The following is a 23065-nucleotide window of genomic DNA, read 5'->3' as shown; positions in this document are numbered from 1 at the left end:
TTTATAATTCAATGTGTTACAGAAGTGTGGCGCCCCTGCGGGTCCAGTTGCCACAGAGGTACTGCATCTTATCCAGAGGTGTGGTACCCCACTCTCAGGTAAGGAGGGAGCACTACCCGGGACCCACACACCCACATCCAACACAACTCCACTTCAGTAGGGAAGGGCGAGATTGCTCCTAAGGGAGAGCACAGTCCCTGGTCCCTGTCTGGAAGGTGGAACTAAGTAGAGGAGGTGGGTGGAGGAAGTAGTTTAGGGGAGCACTGAAGTGGGAGTATAAAAACAAAGATAGAAACATCTAGAAGGAGTTCAGGAGGAGTTCTGCTCAGGGGAGCAAGGAGGGAGCAGTTCAGTCCAGTCTCCTGTTCCAGGGCTAGGAGCAGGAGTACAGTTCAGAGAGGCCCAAGTGAAGAGTGAGGAAAGAAGACCGGAGCAGTGAGGAGGGCTCCAGAGAGAGAGAAGGGATCCCAGGGGCACAGCGAGTGCGGGATGCCACCCATGCGCCCGAATTCATGCTGACGTGGAGGGATCAGGCCGCAGTAGCGGACCTGCCCCAGCCTAGTGGTGTACTTTGAGGCTCAGCTAGCAAACCGGAGGTTGTGGTATCTTTATGTGCCGTAGTCAAAATCCACACATTATCGCCGAAAAGGTGGCCATATAGGACCAAGGGGACAGACCGGACGTCGCCTGACAAGGCCGGCGGCCACTGGCTTGGGACACGGTGTGTGAGGCGCAGGGCAGGAGGGCGAGAGCTAACGCAGAGAGACTACCTGGTGAGGTACACAGAAAGGGGTCCCGCTCAAGTGCTTCCAAGATATCTGAGAGTTTGCTGGATCACTTCCCCGAAGGACACAGGACGACGTGGGCGGTTATAATCTGGCCATTGTAACCTGGTGCAGCTTAACAACTGTGAGTAAAGCCTGAACACTGCACCCCACTGTGTCCTTGACTAATTACTGCGTCACCTGCCCTGCACTACACTGTCCCTGCCGACAACATCTACCTCATAAAATCATCTATACTGCCCTGGGGCTTAGCTCTGCCCATGGAGAGCTGAACCAACTCTGCTGCGTCACCATCAGCCCCAGTGGATCTGCTCCGCAGCGGCTGCCTCATAAACCCGCATACCACGGGTGGCGTCACGAACATTATCTCAAAAACTTTATTCCCCTTTACTTTATTTCCCCAATTGACTGTTCTTTAATTATTTGACCGCCCGGGGCCACGGACCGGGTCACTGCCACCGTGACTACCCCGAAACGGACCGGCCCGGCTACCGAGTACCCCACGGCCCCAGGGGGCGCATCAGAAGAACCTATGCTGAGCTTTATAGTTCCAATAATATTACACCTCTCCTGTTCAACAGAAACCAGTAAGTAAGGAGACTATAAAGTAGACTGCATTGTTCTGAGCTGCTCAAGACAGTTTAAGAATATCCCTTTAATACACTGAGTTTGCTGTGTGAAATGCTGAGTCATGAAGAGTATGCAGTTAGGAGTAGCATGCTTCTGCCTGCTAACATTGTACAGAGATCTAGAATCTGTGTTACTTCTTGATGAAAAAAGGCACTTACAAGAGAAGGGAGAGAAAGGCTTAGCAGAAGATGCCTGCAACATAGAAAGCTAGAAAATTAGGGGTAACACTTGTCATTTGGTCTACAGTCAGTGAGGATTCACCTGGATGAATGAGATCACTAAGGCCATGTTCACACGTTCAGTGTATGGTCAGTATTTTATATCAGTATTCCTAAGCCAAAAAGCAGGAGTGGGTGAAAAATACACAAGTGGTGCTCGTGTTTCTATTATACTTTTCCTCTGATTGATCCTCTCCTGATTTTAGCTTACAAATGTTGAGGTAAAATACTGACCAAATACTGAATGTGAGTATGTGGCCTTGACGCGCCCCCAGGGCAGTGGGGTACTCGGCAGCCGGGCCTATGGATGCTGGTGGGGAATATGTCACAGTGGCTGGCCCGGCCCGTGGCCCAGGGCGGTCAACATAAAAGGGGATTGTAACTTGGATAGAAAATAAAATAAATATAAAGTAAATGGTTTGTGACACCACCTGTGGTACCTGGTAAGGATTACCAGCGGTGCTGCAGACCTCCGGGGGGTGATGGGATGGCAGCTGAGGTGTTTCTGCTCCCCACAGGTGGAGCGGGCCCCCGGGGCAGTGTGGAGTTTGATGGTTGGTGATGCTGGGACTTGTAGTGCAGGCTGGAGGGATGGCGCAGCTGAAATAATGGACTGAGGCAGTACAGTGCAGTCATCCGAGTCTTTACTCACAGTTCTTATGTAAGTTCCACAGGTGCACTGTTCGGGTGTCAGCCTCCCACATCGCGCTGCATTCACCAGACAAGGGGTTCAGCTCTTCCTCAGATGCGTCAGGAGTGCTTAACAGAACCCCTCTTTCTTATGTTCCTTCCCTTGACCGACTTCACACTGGGTCTTCTCCCTCCTGCCCTGCGCTTCCCCACTCACAGTCCCGCTCGGGTGCTCTGAAGTCCCTCTGGGCAACTTGGAGTTCCCGGACCTGCTTGACCCTCACGGTGACTAGGATGAGGCTGTGGCAACTGCACTATAAAAGCCAGAAGCCTCCAGATTTTCCAGCCGAGACCTGGAGTAACACGGCTGGTCCAGGGACCGGTCCCTTTTTGCGGCCTGATCCCTCTGACGCCTGGCAGATTCGGGGCGTACGGGTGCCGTCCTGCACTCGCTGTACCCCTGAGATCCCTTCAGTAGAACGGAGCCTTCCTCCTCTGCTCCCCTCCAGGGCCTCTAGCACTAGGCCCCACTTGTGGAGCAGAGCTCCTAAAGAGACTCTGCTCCTCGACTGACTAACTTCTCCTACTGTGCTCTACTGCACTGCCACTCTAAGATGGCTTCCCTTTTTATACCTCCTTCAATGGTGCTCCCCTAAACTGCTTCCTCCACCCACACCCACTACTGGTTCCCCCTACCTTTGGGTTACCCCCACTCCAGCCAGGGACGGGGCTCAGCAGGAAACACATTGCGTCTTGTCCTTCCAGCCGGCCTGGAGTAGTGTAGTGTTGAATGTGGGTGTTGGGGTTCCGGGTAGCACTCCCTCCTTACCTGAGAGAAGGGGATACCACACCTCTGGGTGAGGTGCAGTACCTCTGTGGCGACTGAACCCTCAGGAGCACCACAGCCTTACTAAATAACTTTTTATAGCCCTGAAATAATTGCTTATTGCACCCTAACCTAGGACATAGTGTAAATTAAGAATGATAAAGTGGTTTTCCAGATAACTCATTGTCATTCACCTTCTTTGGGAACAGATAGAGGTGAGTTCTCTTGGCCAGAGTGTCTACAAAATATGTCTCTTCTAGTGATGAGCGAGCATGCTCGTTACTCGAGATTTACGAGCATGCTCAGGCGAACACCGAGTATCTTCAGCGTGCTCGGTGTTATGTTTAAATCACTCCTGTGTGCATGATTTGCAACTGTTTGACAGCTTTTATACATGTGAGGAATGGGAAAGAAACAGACATTCCTCACTAGTGATGAGCGAGTATGTTCGGTTAACCCTTTCGGCGAGTATGCTCTGGCGAGTACCGAGTATCTTCAGTGTACTCCGTGATATGTTTGAATCACTCCCGTGTGCATGATTTGCGACTGTTTGACAGCTTTAATGCATGTGAGGAATGTCTGTTTCTTTCGCATTCCTCACATGTATTAAAGCTGTCAAACAGTCGCAAATCATGCACACAGGAGTGATTTAAACATAACACCGAGCACGCTGAAGATACTCGGTGTTCGCCCGAGCATGCTCGTCGAAAGGGTTAACAGAACATACTCGCTCATCACTAGTCTCTTCATCTGGAGATCCTAAAAGACTACAGTGTAATGTTTAATTTTCACTATAGTAGTGCTGCAATATTCATTGACTTTTTCCCCACAAACCTAGCTCATCACTAGTGTTGAGCCACCCCCGTAGTGTTCGGGTTCGGTTTGGTTCGTCGAACACCGGGATGTTCGTGGAACTGTTCGTCGAACACCTTAGAACACCGTCGAACGCCGTGTGTGATGCTCTATTCTTTCTGTTCTAAATTGTCGGGTACCGGTGTATGCCGCTGCTGAATTGCCGGCTTTTCATGTTTCACTGTGAGCACTGTTCCCATCGATTTGGGCAACCACTGTTGCCCAAATTGTAATGCCACAACCACCATGGCTGTGGCATTACAGTGAGTGGCAGACAATCCTGCATGATGTGAAAAAATCCAGTTACGCTTTTTGTGCACGAACAGTTATCGAACATAACCTCGAACAGCCGAATTTTTTGCAAATTGTTTGCGTTCGTCGAACGACTCCAACACCGCCCAAAACAGCTCGAATTTGAGATTGGTGAACAGTGCTAGTCGAACACCACTCATCTCTACTCATCACGTGAGGTCCCAGCAGGTAGACACTTTTTGAATAGTTTATTGTCAAGGAACCCTTATAAAATGCAGAAAATTTTCAAACCAGAGAACCCCTTTCATATAAAAAAATATTTGGATAAAATGTAATAATGAATATTTATCAGATCCTCTTGACCGCAACATCCCTTCAAGGTAAAACAATGATGGGAACCAGCATTGGAAACATGACTAATTTTGCAATGGTTCTTCTGAACTTGAATTTAACCCTTGTGTTACTGTTGGACTTCTTTAACATATCTTATACCCGAAAATGATTATTGATTACATTATAACCATCCTGTCCTTTTCAATAATGAACCTTCTCTTAGATTGTTATTGGTAAGAACCTAAATATTCACAGCAAACAAAAGGTAAAGGATCTTAAAACCACTGTAGAAATTATAATAGATGTTTGAAGTTTTGGCAAGTAGACCGATTCCTAGATGTTATGAGATCTTCCTGGACAATAAATTGAGGACATTCTTCCCTAATGTACATTTGACACCCTTCCCAAGCAAACTGTATGACATGATTGGAGGTATACATTCGAGAGTGGATTCATGTCCTAATTTCTACTTGAAGAACAGGTGGTAGATGTGGAAGAGGAACCAGTGTGGTGCAGGGTACCGGATAAAGATGAAAAAGGCAGCTAAATAGTCAGAAGACAAAAGCAGCAACAACCTCTTGGTCTATTTGCAGAGTCATTGAGTGCGGCGTAACCAAAGGACCGTTTGCATTATCCCCATGTAAGTGTGTGTCTGACAGCTAGAAACCACAAGAATTCATCAGTCAGGGTGGCATCCAGTGAAGTTTCTTGTAAGGATGACAAATCCATCGAAATGGGCACCTGATGTAGAGGCAACAATGTTAGTCTGCAAGACTGTGAGTTTAATTGTTCACAGACCAAGCTCATCCCGTAAGCTTGGTGCTCACGGATATAGTCCAAGTGGGGTCTGTTGAGAGGCTGATATTGTAAAGCTTTAATTAATCTATTCCTTGGGATAGGTTGGATCCTGAAGTAATGATCTCATTCTAAAAATGCTTGGTCTGTCAACAGCAGCAGCATCTAGCATGTGCTCATTGAGGAGCTTGAGCTGTAGACACACAGTGCACCCAGCACCCATTGGGAATTCGGTGTTAGTAATTGCCACAAAGGCAATTAGGTAGCGATAGACACGTGTCTAGGTACAGAAAAAATTGTGTGACACGTGGTGTTCAATTCATATTTTTATTCCTCCAGAAAAACACAATGTTTTGACCAATACGGGAGTAATTGATAGGTGACCCATGAGGATTTTGAGGCCTACATCATAAAGTGTAAGAGTGCTGCAGACAAATATTGCTTTTGTCTTGTGTATCTAAGCACAGACAGACTCTGGTGGAACGTCCAATGGTCGTGGACTTTGGCAAGGTCTCGTTGGCGCTGCTGCCGCTTATACAAATGTTGTTTGGTGCACTAAAACCAGGTTCTCTAACACAAATGGTTGTTTCTACAAAATTCATCCTACATTTAATAATGTTAAAATGTACTGCCTAATTAAGTGTAGGTCATCCTTGTGCCACTAAAACAATTCTGTCCCATCAATGCATGTGCTCCTTAAGAAGACTGAAGATGACGGGAAGAGATTAGCATTGCAACAGATCATTTATGTTCAACAAGTTGTGAGGTTGGGACCCCAAGGCTTGAACTAGTTTCTCCAGCACCCCATAGATGCTTGATGTTTTTAAGATCTGGAGAATTTGCAGATCAAATTACTGTTTCTATAAAAGGGATGGACCACTTTTGGCATAGTAGTTACTATTCATTGCATACTGGGAACAACCCATAAGACCTACCTTTTTGGAGATACTCTAACCCCAACCAACACAAATTGGGCCATGTCAAAGAAGCTAATATTCACTTGCTACCTAATGTATCCCACTCCTTGACAGGTGCCATTATTATGAAATCTTCACTGTTATTCACGTCACCCATCAGTGGTTCTAATGATATGATTGATAGATATATACGACACCGTTCCTCATTAAAAGAGATTGAAGTGCATTGGCTATTACAATATAGTTGCTCTATACATGATGGGTAACTTTTTCCAAGGTTCTGGCAGAACTTTTTCTCAATTATTAATTTGTTCCTCCTGTTTTAGCAGTACCAGTAGTGAGGATATTTTAAGACCCGGTTCTTAATATCTATGACTACACATGGCCTCCTGCCACTAATTATCTTCCCTGATGATACAAGACGCTTTGTCATACTGGTTCCAGGATGGTCATCTTTGATTTAATTCCAGTTCACAAAGTTAAAAATAAAAGTACATTTATGACAGAAAAATCTATGGAGCAGCAAAACTCTATTCTTTTACTAATTTGTGCCAATATACAGTGTATGTCAGATGTTAGCCAAGCATTGTTGGATAGATAATGAAGAAAGGGTCACCATACCTTTATATGCTGTGCCTACAGTTGCCCACAGGCACTAGATAATGGTCATAGACATGAATAGATGATTTGACTTGCAACTATCAGTCCCTATGACTCTGTTAACATGCTCGTTAAATTTGGGTGAATGGGAATTCTATGTAATCACAGAAAATACAGAAAAAAAAATAAAATAAATATTCAAGCAAATCCTCCCTTTATCTTTTTCCTTTTCTTTGATTCTATTTTATCTCATATTACAATTAAATCTTAACGATATATCATTTCTTGTGTGTCGTTTTGCCGACAGCCATCGGAGAGGCCTTTCCCATACACACTAGGCCGAGCGCTCCTGTGTTCTCTATAAGAAAGCTGTTGACAGACATCTCTGCCGGCGGCTTATCTCTGGGAAAACAAAGTGATTGCCGTCCGAAATCAGACATGCTTGATCGACATTCTCTCCCAACGCTCAGTTGTCTGGCACCACCATACACATTAGCGATCGCAGCATTTAGAAGTTTGTGAGTGGGAGTAGGATCCTTCTCTCACCCCTCCAGCACCCCCACAACTTGATCACGGGGGAGCCAAGGCTTGTCATTGCAAAAAAAAAAAAAAACCTATGCTTTTTAATCATACCGCCGAACAAAAATCTACGTAGAGCTCCATCAGCGGAGAAATGAAAAAGTTATACCTCTATTGTGTAAAAGCAGCAAAACATTTAAAAAAAATGGTATAAATGTGGTATCACTGTAATCGTACTGAACTGAAGAATAAAGCTGCCTTATCACACTTACCATATTGTGAACGGCATAAAAAAAACCTCAAGAAACAAATTCTTAATTGCTGGCTTTTGTTCATTTTGCCTGCCAAAAATCTGAATAGAAAGCGATCAAAAAATATTATGTGCCCAAAAATGGTACCAATTAAAACATCAACTCATCCTGCAAAAAACAAGCCCTTACATGACTTTGTAGGCCGAAATATGGAGAAATTATAGCTCTCAAAATATGGTGATGCAAAAAAAATTGACAGCAGCCAAACAGAAAAAAACTATATAAATCTGGTATCACTGTAATCGCACCGACCTGAAGGATAAAGTAGTATAATCACTTATATATCACACGAGGAATGGCGTAAAAAATAAATAAAACCAATTCTTCACCTGCAGTTGATTTGTTCATTCTGCCTCCCAAAGAACGCAGTAAGGTTCGGCTCACATTTATCCTGCGCTCTATGATGAGCACTTACACTGGGGTTTCCGTGTAAATCTCTGAAATACGTGATTCAAACGTTACCCCCAGCGGAACATTCCCTATAATGAGGCTGATCGAGGCACCATTGACATTGTCTGGCCTGTGATCCGACGATGTATGTCTTTTTAAACATACATAAAAGCACAGTCGGCCACAGTTTTGTGCACTTCTGAAAAGAAAGACACCGCTGAACAGAGGCCAGACGGAGTCCAGAGTAACTCTGTTGTCTCATTATAGTGAATGGATCCCTCAAGGAGAGGGGTTCAGTTTCCAAAATGTGGTCACTTGAGGGAGAATTCTGCTCTCCTGGCAGTTAGGGACTCTGTATATAAAGTCCGCAAACTATTGTACGAAAATTTGTTCTCCAAGAGTCAAATAGCGCTCCTTCCCTCCTGAGTCTTACCTTGCGGCTAAGCAGTATTGTACAGCCACATATGGAGTATTGCCACGTTCAGCAGAAATTGTGTGACAGATTTTGGTACCATTTTTACCAATTTCCTCTTGTAAAAATGTGAAATCTGGGGATAAAACAATTTTGTTTGTGGTAAAAATGTAATTATTTTTTCTTCACCTCCCAGTGGTTTAAAATTCTGATACATACCTGTGATATCAATATGTACACTGCACCCTTAGATGAATTGAGAGGTGTAGTTTGTAAAATGGGGCCACTTATGGGGAAGATCTGCTGTTCTGGGACCTCAGGGGCTCTGTCAATGTGACATGGCACCCGCAAGCCATAACAGCAAAATCTGCATTGTAATATGGCGCTCCTTCCCTTCTGAGCTTTGCACTGTGCCTCAAAAGTAGTTTTTGACCAATTATGGTGTATTGACGCACTCAGGAGAAATTGCACTGTTTGTTTTCTCCTATTATCCCTTTTGAAAATTACAAACTTGTGGCCAAAGCAACATTTTAGTGGCAATTTTGGCAAGTCAGGGGCTCTTCAAATGTGATATGGCGTTCGCAACCTATTCCAGCCAAAATGGCATATCTTCTCTTCTGAGCCATGCGCCCAAACAGTAGTTTTCTACCACATATGGGGTATCAGCGTACTCAGAAGAAAACACACAGCAAATTGTATGGTCCATTTTCTCCTGTTACCCTTGTTAATATAAAAAAAAATTGAGGCTAAAGCCAGATTTATGTGGGAAAAATGTGATTTATTTTTATTTTCACAGCATATCAGGGGCTCTGTAAACGTGACATGGCATCAGCTATCTATTACAGCCAATTTTGCATTCCAAAAGTCAAATGGCACTCCAACACATATGGGGTATCGGCTTACTCAGGAGAAATTGCAAAACAAATTATATGGTCCAATTTCTCCTGTTACCCTTGTGAAAATGCAAAATTTGGGGTTAATGTAAAATTTTTGTGGGGAAAAAGTAAAATTTTCATTTTTTTCCTTCCACATTGCTTTAGTTTCTGTGAAGCGCATAAAGGTTTAATAAACTACTTGAATGTGGTTTTGAGCACTTTGAGGGGTGCAGCTTTTAAAATGGTGTCACGTTTGGGTATTTTCTGTCAAATTTGCCCCCCAAAGTCACTTCAAATGTGATGCGGCCCATAAAAAAATTGGTTTTGGAAATTTTGTTATAAAAATCAGAAATTGCTGATAAACTTTTAACCCTTGTAACTTTCCTAACAATAAAATTATGTTTCAAAACTGATGCCGATGTAAAGTAGACATGTAGTAAACATTGTTTATTAACTATTTTGTGTGATATACCTATCTGGTTTAATGGCGTAAAAATTAAAAGTTTGATAATGGCAAAATTTTCCAAATTTTTGGCAAAATTTATGACATTTTAACAAATAAGCGCAAAAAAATTTACCTAAATTTACCACTAACGTGAAGTACAATATGTCACGAAAAAACAGTCTCAGAATCACTGGGATATATCCAGAATCCAGAGTTATTATAATATAAAGTGACACTGGTCAGAGTTCAAAAAATTGGCCTGGTCAGGAAGATGAAAACAGGCTCTGTTGTGAAAGGGTTAAATTTTTTGTTTTACCAGTTTCTTTATCCACAGGCTCTATTACTAATTTTCTGTTGTGTCTGAGCTAGTGATGGAGAATAGCTGCTATGATGTTTCCCATACACAGCGACACAGGGATTCCTGATCTCCTGTCTCTGTGTAGATAGTGTTCAGAAGCAGCAATGACATGTAGGACATTATACAGCAGTAATGAGCAGTGTAGCTGTGAATCCAGCACTGAGGGAAGATAAAACATTTAACAATTTACTCAAAAAAAGTAGTAGCAGCATAATCTGTGTGTCTTTCTACTACTGTCCTTCAGACTGTTCCTCGCTTCTCCTCCCTGCTACCATCTCCATAGACTACAATTTGCAGCTGTAATCTATCCTGCAGTGAGTTTGAAGTCTGTCTGGTCTTAAACGGAAAGTTTTTTAGCCGTTTTTCAGATGGAAAATTGAGTTTAGGAGTCCAGGGAAGGAGAAGTGGCTAATAAGTGGAGAAAGAAGCAGTTTTCTCCAATAAGATGTATTACAAAGTTTTGTTTATGTTGACTTGTGGTTTTGATTTATGCAAAGTTTATTGAAACCTTGCATAACTTTGCATAAATCGCAACTCCTGGTAGCAGATAATGAAAAATTTTCTTTAGTCTCCTATTATGTGTTTTAACTAGAGATGAGCGTTGTTCTACTCGAACTGTTCGCCAATCTCAAATTCGAGCTGTTTTGGGCGGTGTTCGAGCCGATCGGCGAACACGAACAATTTGAGAAAAATTCGGCTGTTCGAGGTTATGTTCGATAACTGTTCGTGCACCAAAATCATAACTGGATTTTTTCTCAGTAATGATGAAAATTAATGTTAATACGCAGTTTGAGTGTACAGCAGGGCGGGGAGAGGGGCAGGGGATGGATCTCTGCAGGAACAATGAAGACTCCATTTTTTTTTCTCTTTCCCGCATTTGCAGTGGGGAGGTGCAATCTGTCAGCCTATCAGCAGCGCACACACGGAGCGAAGTGCTTTTTTTCACACAAGCAAGGGCATGTGTCATTGGCAGTGTATGTCACATGTCCTTGCCCTATAAGACCAAGCCATTTTCCCCGTCGCCACCATTTTCTCACTGCTGCAGCTGCGTGTTAGACGGCACCGCTGTTGCTGTGTGCGCTATACCTTGTTAATTTCAAGCCAATTTTCGCACAAATATACAGATAGCTTGGGAGTAGGGAATAGTTGTGATTGCAGTCCTTTTAAGGACTAGGTTACAGCATTTCCTACGACTTTTATCAGGCAGGTCTGTGCTCTTAAATAGATAGATTGTGGGAGTAAAGACTAATTGTAATTGCAGTCCTTTTCAGGACTAGGTTACATGAGTTCCTATCAGTTTTTGCCAGGCAGGTCTGTGCCAGTGCTGTGCAAGTTTTTTTCACAGCATTTGGCTGAATCTAGCAAAGCTAATCCTTTTTGGCCTATTGCAGAGTGTGTTAGTCAGTGGAGTAGCCTATCTGTGTTGAAAGATATACCACCTGTGTATAGAATACCAATTTTTTTACTGCACCTAGTGAAGTAAAATCTTTTGGGCATAGCATCATTCTATTAGTCCATCTATACTGACCTCCATCAGGTTGCAAACTGAATATAATTTTTTTCTGCATCTAGCTCTGAAAAAATATTTGGGCTTCTAGCAGTGTGTGGGACTTGGTCTATTAGTCCATCTATACTGACCTCCATCAGGTTGCAAATTAAAAAGAATTTTTTTCTTCATTTAGCTCTGAAAAAATATTTGGGCTTCTAGCAGTGTGTGGGACTTGTTCTATTAGTCCTTCTATACTGACCTCCAGCAGGTTGCAAATTGAATATAATTTTTTTCTGCATCTAGCTCTGAAAAAATATTTGGGCTTCTAGCGGTGTGTGGGACTTGGTCTATTAGTCCATCTATACTGACCTCCATCAGGTTGCAAATTAAAAATAATTTTTTTCTGCATCTAGCTCTGAAAAAATATTTGGGCTTCTAGCAGTGTGTGGGACTTGGTCTATTAGTCCATCTATACTGACCTCCATCAGGTTGCAAATTAAAAATAATTTTTTTCTTCATTTATCTCTGAAAAAATATTTGGGCTTCTAGCAGTGTGTGGGACTTGTTCTATTAGTCCATCTATACTGACCTCCATCAGGTTGCAAATTAAAAATAATTTTTTTCTGCATCTAGCTCTGAAAAAATATTTGGGCTTCTAGCAGTGTGTGGGACTTGGTCTATTAGTCCATCTATACTGACCTCCATCAGGTTGCAAATTGAATAAAAAAATTTTCTGCATCTAGCTCTGAAAAAATATTTGGGCTTCTAGCGGTGTGTGGGACTTGGTCTATTAGTCCATCTATACTGACCTCCATCAGGTTGCAAATTAAAAATAATTTTTTTCTGCATCTAGCTCTGAAAAAATATTTGGGCTTCTAGCAGTGTGTGGGACTTGGTCTATTAGTCCATCTATACTGACCTCCATCAGGTTGCAAATTAAAAATAATTTTTTTCTTCATTTATCTCTGAAAAAATATTTGGGCTTCTAGCAGCGTGTGGGACTTGTTCTATTAGTCCATCTATACTGACCTCCATCAGGTTGCAAATTAAAAATAATTTTTTTCTGCATCTAGCTCTGAAAAAATATTTGGGCTTCTAGCAGTGTGTGGGACTTGGTCTATTAGTCCATCTATACTGACCTCCATCAGGTTGCAAATTGAATAAAAAATTTTTCTGCATCTAGCTCTGAAAAAATATTTGGGCTTCTAGCGGTGTGTGGGACTTGGTCTATTAGTCCATCTATACTGACCTCCATCAGGTTGCAAATTAAAAATTATTTTTTTCTGCATCTAGCTCTGAAAAAATATTTGGGCTTCTAGCAGTGTGTGGGACTTGGTCTATTAGTCCATCTATACTGACCTCCATCAGGTTGCAAATTAAAAATAATTTTTTTCTTCATTTATCTCTGAAAAAATATTTGGGCTTCTAGCAGCGTGTGGGACTTGTTCTATTAGTCCATCTATACTGACCTCCATCAGGTTGCAAATTAAAAATAATTTTTTTCTGCATCTAGCTCTGAAAAAATATTTGGGCTTCTAGCAGTGTGTGGGACTTGGTCTATTAGTCCATCTATACTGACCTCCATCAGGTTGCAAATTGAATAAAAAAATTTTCTGCATCTAGCTCTGAAAAAATATTTGGGCTTCTAGCGGTGTGTGGGACTTGGTCTATTAGTCCATCTATACTGACCTCCATCAGGTTGCAAATTAAAAATAATTTTTTTCTGCATCTAACCCAGCCAATAGTTTTGGCCTAATACCACAGTTTGGCCACTCAGCTCTGCTCGGTTACCATCCATTGTTTTTTTGTGCAAACAACTCCAGAGTTGTGAATTAGTTAACCACCAAAATGAGTGGAAAAAGGCCTGCTTCTGGTGGAAAGGGGAATAGGCGTGTTGGGAAGGGGAAAAAAGGTTGTGTCCGTGGGGTAGGTGCAGAAGAAAGACCATCTTCCAGCCAAACTAAAATGTCTACTTCTTTTAGCGGACAATGTGATAAGATCCCTTTCTTACGGCCACGCCAATCGCTACAAATTCCAGATGAGGCACAAAAACAGCAGGTGCTTCAACGGATATCAAGTGCTCCTTTAAGTGGGCTCTCCTCCACATCAACTTCAACATCACAAATACTCCAGTCCTCAAAGGTGTCACCCAAATCGCACTTGCTTCCTCACAGCTCCCAAATCTCCAGCTGCCCGTCTGAGTATGAGGTAGAACAGATGGTTGAGTCTGCAGAGCTGTTTACTCATACTATAGCCTGGGAATCAGAGGTCGACTCCAGCGCTTCTGTGAATCCAGACGAGGAAATGATCTGCACTGATGCCCAGAATCTTTATGAGTCGGATCCAGGACCAGACGCAGAAGGTTCTGACCATAATGTAGACCCTCATTCCCAAACTGTAACTCCTGTTGGTGGAGACAATGAGGAAGATGATGATAAGACTCAAATACCTGATTGGAGCGACAACTTTAGTTTTTTGTCAGGGCAGGAACAGGTTGGCTCTGAGGACGACGGGTGTGATAACGCACAGGGTGATGATGATGAGGTCGGAGATCCCACTTACTGTCAACCCACAGTCAGCCAAGAGATGAGGTCAGCAGAGGAGGTGGAGGAAGATGCTAGTGACGACGAGGTCAGGTTGCGCCTTCCTGGACAGAGACGTAGTACTGGAAGCACGTCAACAACTGCATCCTCAAACACAACTCTGCCTCTCACCACAAGTCGTGGTGGCTCTTCAGGTCGCATGGGTGCTAAGCCTTGCATAGCCTGGGCATTTTTTCAGATCGATAAAGATGACCCAACTCGTGTTATCTGTAACATTTGTCAGCAAAAGCTAAGTAGAGGCCAAAAAATACATAGTTTGAGTACTTCATGCATGAACCGGCACATGGACATGAAGCATAAGTTGCAGTGGGAAGCTCAGTGTGCTACAATGCGGTCTAGCCGGCCGGGCCAACCACCGTCTGCCATATCTTGTGCATCCGCGGCCTCTTCATCCTCTGTGACTGGGGGGACAGCAGTCACACCTGTTTTGGGGCGCAGACCTGCCACCTCTTTACCCGCAACAGCCAGCGTGATTGGCAGGTCATCATTTTCTTTGGAGGTGGTAACACCAGCTGGTCTTGAGCGCGGTCCGACATCGATAGCACCACCTTTGGATCAAGGCAACCTAACATGTCCGCCTGCATCTTCCTCACAGACCGGCAGTTTGCCGGGGACACCCTTATCAACCCCGTCTAAGCACAATAGCCAGCCCTCGGTCCCTCAGATGTGGACAAGTAAAAGACCATTTCCTCCTAGCCATGAGAAAGCTAAGAGGTTGAATTTCACCATCTGCAAGCTCTTGGCTACAGAAATGCTGCCTTTCCGCCTGGTGGACACAGAGGATTTTCGAGACCTTATGTCCGTCGCAGTGCCCCAGTACCAGATGCCCAGTCGGCACTACTTCTCAAAGAAAGGTGTGCCTGCGCTCCACCAGCATGTCGCACACAACATCACCGCTTCTTTGAGAAACTCTGTGTGTGACAGGGTGCATTTCACCACAGACACTTGGACGAGTAGGCATGGACAGGGGCGTTACATGTCGCTGACTGGGCACTGGGTAACTATGGTGACAGCAGGACAAGGGGCTGCTGTCCAAGTCTTGCCGTCCCCACGAGTTGTGCGTCAATCCTCTTTATGTCATTTTTCCTCCACTGCTTCTGCCTCCTCAACCTCCTCTCGGTCTTCCACCTGCACCCAAAGCCTGTCTGGTCATGCCACAAGCTTTCTAACTGCGCAGAAGGGATCCTGCACACCTCCTTACTATGCTGGCAGTAGGGCTCAACGTCATCAGGCGGTTTTTACATTGAAATGTCTGGGAAATGTGAGTCACACAGCTGAGGAGTTGTGGTCAGCTCTGGAGAACCAATTTCATGAATGGTTGTCTCCACTGGACCTGAAACCAGGGAAGGCCGTGTGCGACAATGCTGCAAACCTGGGTGCGGCCCTTCGCCGGGGCAATGTCACACACGTGCCTTGTATGGCTCACGTGTTGAACCTGGTTGTCCAGCAATTTTTAGCCCACTATCCCAGACTAGATGGCCTTCTGCAGAGGGCACGGTCGCTGTGTGCTCACTTCCGCCGTTCGCATCCCGCAGCTCAGCGACTTACATCTCTACAGAAGTCGTTGGGCCTGCCACTTCACCGGCTAAAATGCGATGTGCCTACCCGGTGGAATTCAACTCTGCACATGTTGCAGCGACTGTGGCAGCACCGACAAGCCCTGGTGCAATACGTTCTGACGTATAGCCTGGGCCAACGAGATTCAGAGGTGGGGCAAATCACGCTGGAGGAGTGGTCTCAGATCAGGGACCTATGCACCCTTCTGCACAGTTTTGAAATGGCGACGAAGATGTTTAGTGCTGACGATGCCATTATCAGCATGACTATTCCGGTGATTTACATGCTGGAGCACATGTTAAACAGAATTCGGAGTCAGGTGGTGGCACAAGAGGAGGTGGAGGAAGTAGAGGAGGAGGAGTTGTATGCGGAAGGGCTAACATCTGCAAGGTCCAGACGGTCGGCAGCACCAAGGCGGCAGGCATGTGAGGGTGGGGGAGATGATTTTACCAGGGCGCATGGTAGCAGCCAAACTAGTGAGGAAGGTGCAGGAGCCCAGGAAGAAGTGGAGGACGAACTGATGGAAGACTCATCAGATGAGGGAGACCTTGATCACATTTCTGTTGTGCGAGGTTGGGGGGAGAGGACAGAGGAAGGAAGCATGATTGCTACCTCGCCACCAACACAACAGGGACTTGGTGCTCCTGGATGCGCAACACACATGAGTGCCTTCTTGCTGCACTACCTGCAACATGACCCTCGAATTGTGAGAATTAGAAATAATCCTGACTACTGGGTTGCCACACTGTTAGATCCCCGGTACAAAAGTAAATTTGCAGAAATTATTCCTGCCATAGAAAGGGATGCACGCATGCAGGAGTATCAGCAGAGACTGTTGCAGAATCTTACATGTGCTTTTCCACAAAATACCAGTGGTGCACGTAGTGAATCTCACAGTTCCAACTTGCCAACCGTGGGACCGTCAAGTGTTCAGCACTCAAACCGTAACAGAACCACAGTATCTGCTGGTAACATCAATTTTGCGGAATCATTTCACCACTTTTTTAGCCCATCCTTTGCAAGGCCACAGGAGACAAGAAGTCTGACACATAGTCAACGCCTAGAGACGATGGTACAGGAGTATCTCCAAGTAAACATTGAAGCCACGACTGTGTCACTGGACCCTTGCTCTTTTTGGGCTTCCAATCTGGATAAATGGCCGGAGCTAGCCACTTACGCCTTGGAGATCTTGTCATGCCCCGCAGCCAGCGTTCTGTCTGAACGTGTGTTCAGCGCTGCTGGTGGTGTGCTGACAGATAAGCGCACGCGGCTCTCCACTGATAATGTAGACAGACTCACGTTCATAAAGATAAACAAATCATGGATCCGAAACGACTTTTCTACCCCTGTGTCATCCTGGGGAGAGTAAAAGCTTGATGATTGGTTAAAATCACCCTACCAACCGTTTTAAGCTTTCAAATTACTAATCATGTTTATCTGTATCTTGACTGGAAAATAATTTGGGCTTTGTAGCAGTGTGCAGCACTGATCCTATTAGGCCATCTATAATAAGCTTCACCAGATTTAAAATTAAAAATAATTTTTAGCTGCATCTAGCCCGGAAAATAATTTTGGGACTCCGAGATGCGCAAGACACATAAGTGCCTTCTTGCTGCACTACCTGCAGCATGACCCTCATATTGTCAGAATTCGAAGTAATCATGACTACTGGGTTGCCACACTCTTAGATCCCCCAAACTTTTCAATCAACCTTTTCATTTTAATAAAGACCAAAAAAATGGTCATTTTTGAAATTATAAGCATTAGCAGGTTGTTAGAAACTGAAATCAAACAGTTTTCAACTCAAAACTTTATTCTAGGTGATGTTACATTTTCACATAGGACCCCTTGTTCGAAAGGAGCTTCTGAACTCTCTCGTCCATTGAATTTGTCAGGTTTTGGATGGTTTCTGCTTCAATTGTTTTGCATGAGGACAGAATACTCTCCCAGAGCTGTTGCTTAGATGTGAACTGCCTCCCGCCATCATAGACACTCCTTTTAATGATGCTCCAAAGGTTCTGAATGGGGTAGAGGTCAGGGGAGCATGGGGGTCACACCATAAGTTTGTCCCCTTTTATGCCCATATCAGCCAGAGATGCAGATGTTTTATGTGCAGCATGAGATGGTGCATTATCATACAGAAAAATGATCTTGCTGTGAAATACACGGTTCTTCTTCTTGAACCATGGCAGGAAGAGCTGTTTGAGAAAATCCACATACATTATGGAGTTCATCTTTAGCGCCTTCAGGGATCCTAAAGGGGCCGACAATCTCTCTCCCCATGATTCCAGCCCAAAACATTACTCCACCTCCTCCTTGTTGGCGCTGTAGCCGTGTTTGCGTGGGGTGTCCATCAACCAGCCATCCTCCACTCCATTCATCTGGACCATCGAGTGCTGCACGGCACTCATCCGTGAACAAAACAGTTTTGAAATCAGTCTTCATGTAATGTTTGGCCCACTGGAGCCGTTTCTGCTTGTGTGAAGTGGATAGAGGAGGTCGACAGGATGGCGTATGCACAGCTGCAAACCTCTGAAGGACCCTGCATCTTGTTGTTCGGGGGACGTTGGAGGCACAAGCAGCTTCAAAAACTTGTCTGCTGCTATGACAAGGCTTTTTTGCCACTGCTGTTTCAACCTGACGTAATTGCCTGTAGGAAAGAGTCCTCAATTTGCCCTTATCAGCACGCACACGTGTGTACTGTGAATCAGCTACATACTTCTTGATTGCCAAGACACTTCATCCTGATCATCGCACAATGTTGATTGTAGTCATGCCTTGACCTAAACACTCCACAATTTGTTGCTTCTCAGCAGCCGACACATCCTTTTTCTTTCCCATTTTGGCAGAAAATGTAGGCTGCTTAATAATGTGAGAGAGCCTTCTTAAGTAGTCTTGCCTTTCATTGGACCCACCTGCCAAACTAATTAGCACAGGTGTCTGCAATTGCTTACAGTGATATAAAGAGCCCTGACACACATCACCATCAATGAGTTTAACTGACAAACAAACAAATTCTTCCCTTATCACTCCTAAACACTTTTTGCATAATAATTTGGAACGCGGTGTACATGTGCTTTTCCACAAAACACCAGTGGTTCACGTAGTGAATCTTACAGTTCTAACTTGCCAACCGTGGTCTGTATGGAATTGTTCAATAAAGGGCCCAAAATTAAGATAACATAGATGGGAGAGGTCTCTATGAATAGGAATTCCTAAGTATTTGATACCCTGTGAGGGCCAGGCAAAGGGAAAGTTGGACTGGATGGAATCCTATATGGATTTAGGGAGGGAGACATCGAGGGCCTCAGACTTCGCTGCATTGATTTTAAAATTTTACCATGTAACAAAGTGATCTATTTCAGCCATAACAGCAGGGATGGATATATGTGATTGAGTGATATATACTAGGACATCATCAGCAAATAGAGAGCACTTGTACTCGGTGCCTCCCACCTCAATCTACCTAATATTGGGGTTATGGCGAATTGATGAGAGCAGGTGCTCCGTCACTAGGATGTATAAGAGAGGGGACAGAGGACATCCCTGCCTTGTCCCATTGGTGATTGTGAAAGGTGATGAAAATGTTCTGACGCACCCCCTGGGCCTTGGGACACCCGGAGCCGGACCCTTTTTGGTGGATGCTGGTGGTTGTAGTCTTCGTGGCGGCGATCCGGTTCCGTGGCTCAGGGCGGTCAAACCAGTGGCGGAACTATTTATGTGGTTTTGATGTTTAAATGTCCGACTACGCCACCCGTGGATTGCGGTCAGAGTGAACCGCCGCTACAGGGCAGACCGCTAAGGCTGGTGTTGTGGGTGCAGCAGAGCGTAGCATAACTCCCCACGGGAGGAGTATAGCCTCAGGGCAGTGTATGCGGAGGATGGGGGTGATGGTGCAGGGCAGCAGCAGTAACGACACGGAGTCAGTGATGCAGTTCAGGGCCTTTACTCACAGTTCTTATTATCCAGACCACGTCTGCAGGTAACGGCTGCCCACGTCGTACTGTGCTCACCAGGTGAGGGGCTCAGACAACTCCCAGATAACTTTGGAGCGCTTCACAGGACCCCCTTTGTGTGTCCTTTGTCTGGCCTTTCTTACCAACACTTCTGTCCGGCTGCCTCGGGCCTCCTCTTGGTAAACTTGGCGCCAGTTTCCCTGACCCTATGTGGTGCCTTCCTAGCGGGTGGAGCAAGGGGCTGCGCCACATAAAATGTCAGAGCCTCCGGTTTCTAGCTGAGGGTCGTTTCCTGCCTCCACTAGTTCGGGGACCGGTCTCCCCCTTTGGCCTGACCCCTCCACGCAGGTGGATTCGGGCGTGCGGTGGCGACTCGCCCGTCCGCACCCCTGGGATCCCTTCATTCCTCGTTCCTGGAGCCTTCTCCGCTCCTCTTCCTTCCTTCTCCCTCTTGCAGGCCTGGGCCTCTGTTACTAGGCCCGCCTCCGGAGCAGAGCTCATGCAGAGCCCCTGCTCCCTGCCACTTCTGCTCAGACTTCTCTGCACTGAACTAAGATGGTGCCCACCTTTTATACTCCCTTCTCAATGCACCCAGGAACTGCTTCCTCCCTGCTCCTGCACTGCAGGGTTCCCCTTCCTCAGTGTTCCCTCCCCCCACTCCAGCCAGGGACAGGGACTGTCGTGCCCATCTCAGGGGCATATTGGTCGCCCTGCCCCACGGCAATGTGGTGTAATGCATGCAGGTGTCGGGTCCTGATCCACACTCCATCCTTATCTGAGAGTGAGATATCACACCTCTGGGTGAGGTGCAATACGTCTGTAGCAACCGAGCCCTCGGTGCTACAGTTCCATTTATCTTCAGCCTAGGTGACGTATTGTGATACAGGGCCGTGATTTTGGCTATAAAATGGTCCCCTAGACCCCTACCCCAAGCTTTTTAAGAGAATCATATATGGCGTGCCAGGAGACTCTATGGAATGCTTTCTCAGCATCCAACGAGAGTATCTACTTACAAATTTTTAACTGCATCTAGCCCAGGAAATACTTTGTGCCTAGTAGCAGTGTCTGCTAGTCAGCGGATTATCCCGGCTGTTAAGCAAGCTACACCACCTGTAGTTTGGACACTTAATTTTTTCAAAGGAAATGCTTCGGGACCACGGGATACTTAGTGAAGAGCATCAGGAGGCACCCCAAGGCATAGGGGCTGGGACTGGCACTAGGATGCCTTGTGGTGGACAGCCGAGCTCGATCCTTATAAAAGCTTTTTAACTGCAGCAGCTTTAGTGGACGCTACTGGAGCTGGAATTACGCGGCTGCTGGCATGAGACTTGCCCTCCAATAGATCCTTGTAAATGGATTTAAAGTGTATTCATTCAAATTAGAGGGACAATTTAAATTAAAAAGCTTACAGCTGCCTCCACCACAGGGGGGCTCTCTCGACCCACCAGTGGACAGGCACCAGTATTGGGAGAGGGGGGCTGGCCGTCAGGGTTCACCGCGGCTCTGGCACAAACCCGGCGACACGGAGGTGGCACGGGCAGGAGCGGACTGGCCATCTCGGCTTCTCACTTTTTGGATTTTAGAAGGGCATGACATGCCTATATCTGTGTCTCCCCCTCCTTTTACTCCTCCACCTCTTTTCTTTTCGCATGACTATATGTACTTGTCACTTTTCCATGTGTTAGTTGTGTCTTCTGAGCAGTTTGTCAGCTTTTGGACACCTTTGAAGGTGTTTTCTATGTGTTTCTATGTGTTTTTGTTTGCCTGCCATTGGTTTTAATGGTGTTCGAAGGTGTTCGACGAACAGTTCGACGAACAGTTCGGCGAACACACGGGTGTTCGACGAACCGAACCGAACTCGAACACTACGGGGGTGGCTCAACACTAGTTTTAACAAAAAAAAAAAGAAAAGTTTCTTACCAGTTGGGTTCACAAGTGGTTCCAATTTTACTTGTTGTGTAGCTACTCCATCCCATGGTTGGAGGAATTGTCCAAATAAAAGAGAAAACCCATACAAACAGGATACCAATGGCTGAATGTTTCCCACGAAGACGCAGATTTCCTAGCGGCCGGCAAATCACGACATACCTCTCAAAGGCCAAGATCGACAAGGACCATAAAGCTACAATCCCTGAAAAGCAAGACAAAAGTTTAAGAAATTCAAAATCTTCACAAGCAATTACAATCCTGAATAGCGTTGATTGATCTTCAATGTAATACATATACATTTTTATATATATTTTTAATCTATTTTTTAGTAGGAGGGATGAAAAAACCCCAGCAATTTTGATATTGTAATTCTTATATATTTATTTTTCGTAATGGGATTAATGATATATTTTAAAATATGGGTCTGTTCGATTATGGTTATTTATTTTATTTTTAACTTTTTTGAAACACAGTAAAAATGTTTTTTTTTGTTTTTACAATATTTATTAATCCTACAAGAGGGCTTGAAAATGCATTCCTTTGAATGTATAGATAGTAAACTGCACTAATTATGTAGTGTAGTTGTATTACAGTGCTGCTCACCATTATTGGCACCCCTTCATTTTTTTCATAGACTGTATAATATCTTCAGAAATAAATGGAAATGTACCAAAGTTATAGCCTCAGGATTTTTTAATTAGTGGTCCAAAGTAATACAACAATAAAACATTGTTTTTCAACTTCCATGTTGCAATTTCAAATAAAAAACAGAATAAACAGCATATGCAGCAATAAAGGGACCCATAATTAATACTTTGTTGCACATCCTTTCGCATTGCTGACAGCCTCCAAATGTTTCTTGTAGCCATCTATAAGCTTCTTGCACTTCTCAGGTGGAATTTTCGCCCATTCTTCCTTTGCAGTTTGTTCAAGCTCTTGGATGTTTGCAGAGTTCTTTTTCCCAATGGCAGATTTCAGCTCACCTCAAAGATTTTCAATGGGATTGATGTCAGGACTCATTGCTGGCCATTTTAAAACAGTCCATTTTTTCTTTTTCCACCATTCCTGTGTACTTTTGGATGTGTGCTTTGGGTCATTGTCTTGCTAGAGGACCCATGATCTTCGACTCAAACCAAGGTTTCTTACACTGGTTAGGACATTTCGCTCTAACATCTCTTGATAATTCTCTGATTTCATGATTCCTGTGATGCGGTCAAGGCCTCCAGTACCAGACGCAGTAAAGCAACACTACAGCATTATGGATCCTCCACCATGCTTAACTGTTGGTAAGGTGTTATTTTTCTTATAAGCTTCATTGCGCCATGTGTAAACAGATGTCCACAGAACATTTTCCCAGATGTTAGAACCTTGCTCTTAGTGTTT

At 44.6% G+C, this 23065-nt stretch overlaps 1 protein-coding gene across 1 annotated transcript in view; it reads right to left on the bottom strand.

Annotated features, from left to right (window-relative positions):
• Positions 1 to 23065, bottom strand: part of LOC141271241 (opsin-VA-like) — a 120803-nt gene that overhangs the window by 39621 nt on the left and 58117 nt on the right. Inside the window, exon 2 of the mRNA XM_073681358.1 lies at positions 21674 to 21884. Within this exon, the coding sequence (XP_073537459.1) occupies positions 21674 to 21884 (211 nt within the window). The remainder of the gene's footprint in view (positions 1 to 21673; positions 21885 to 23065) is intronic.

The sequence above is a fragment of the Phyllobates terribilis genome, unplaced genomic scaffold, assembly GCF_046119375.1.
Source record: "Phyllobates terribilis strain yellow unplaced genomic scaffold, ASM4611937v1 Scaffold_5__5_contigs__length_657084704, whole genome shotgun sequence".
Taxonomy (NCBI): Eukaryota; Metazoa; Chordata; class Amphibia; order Anura; family Dendrobatidae; genus Phyllobates; species Phyllobates terribilis.
This window is presented reverse-complemented; position numbering and strand designations above follow the sequence as displayed.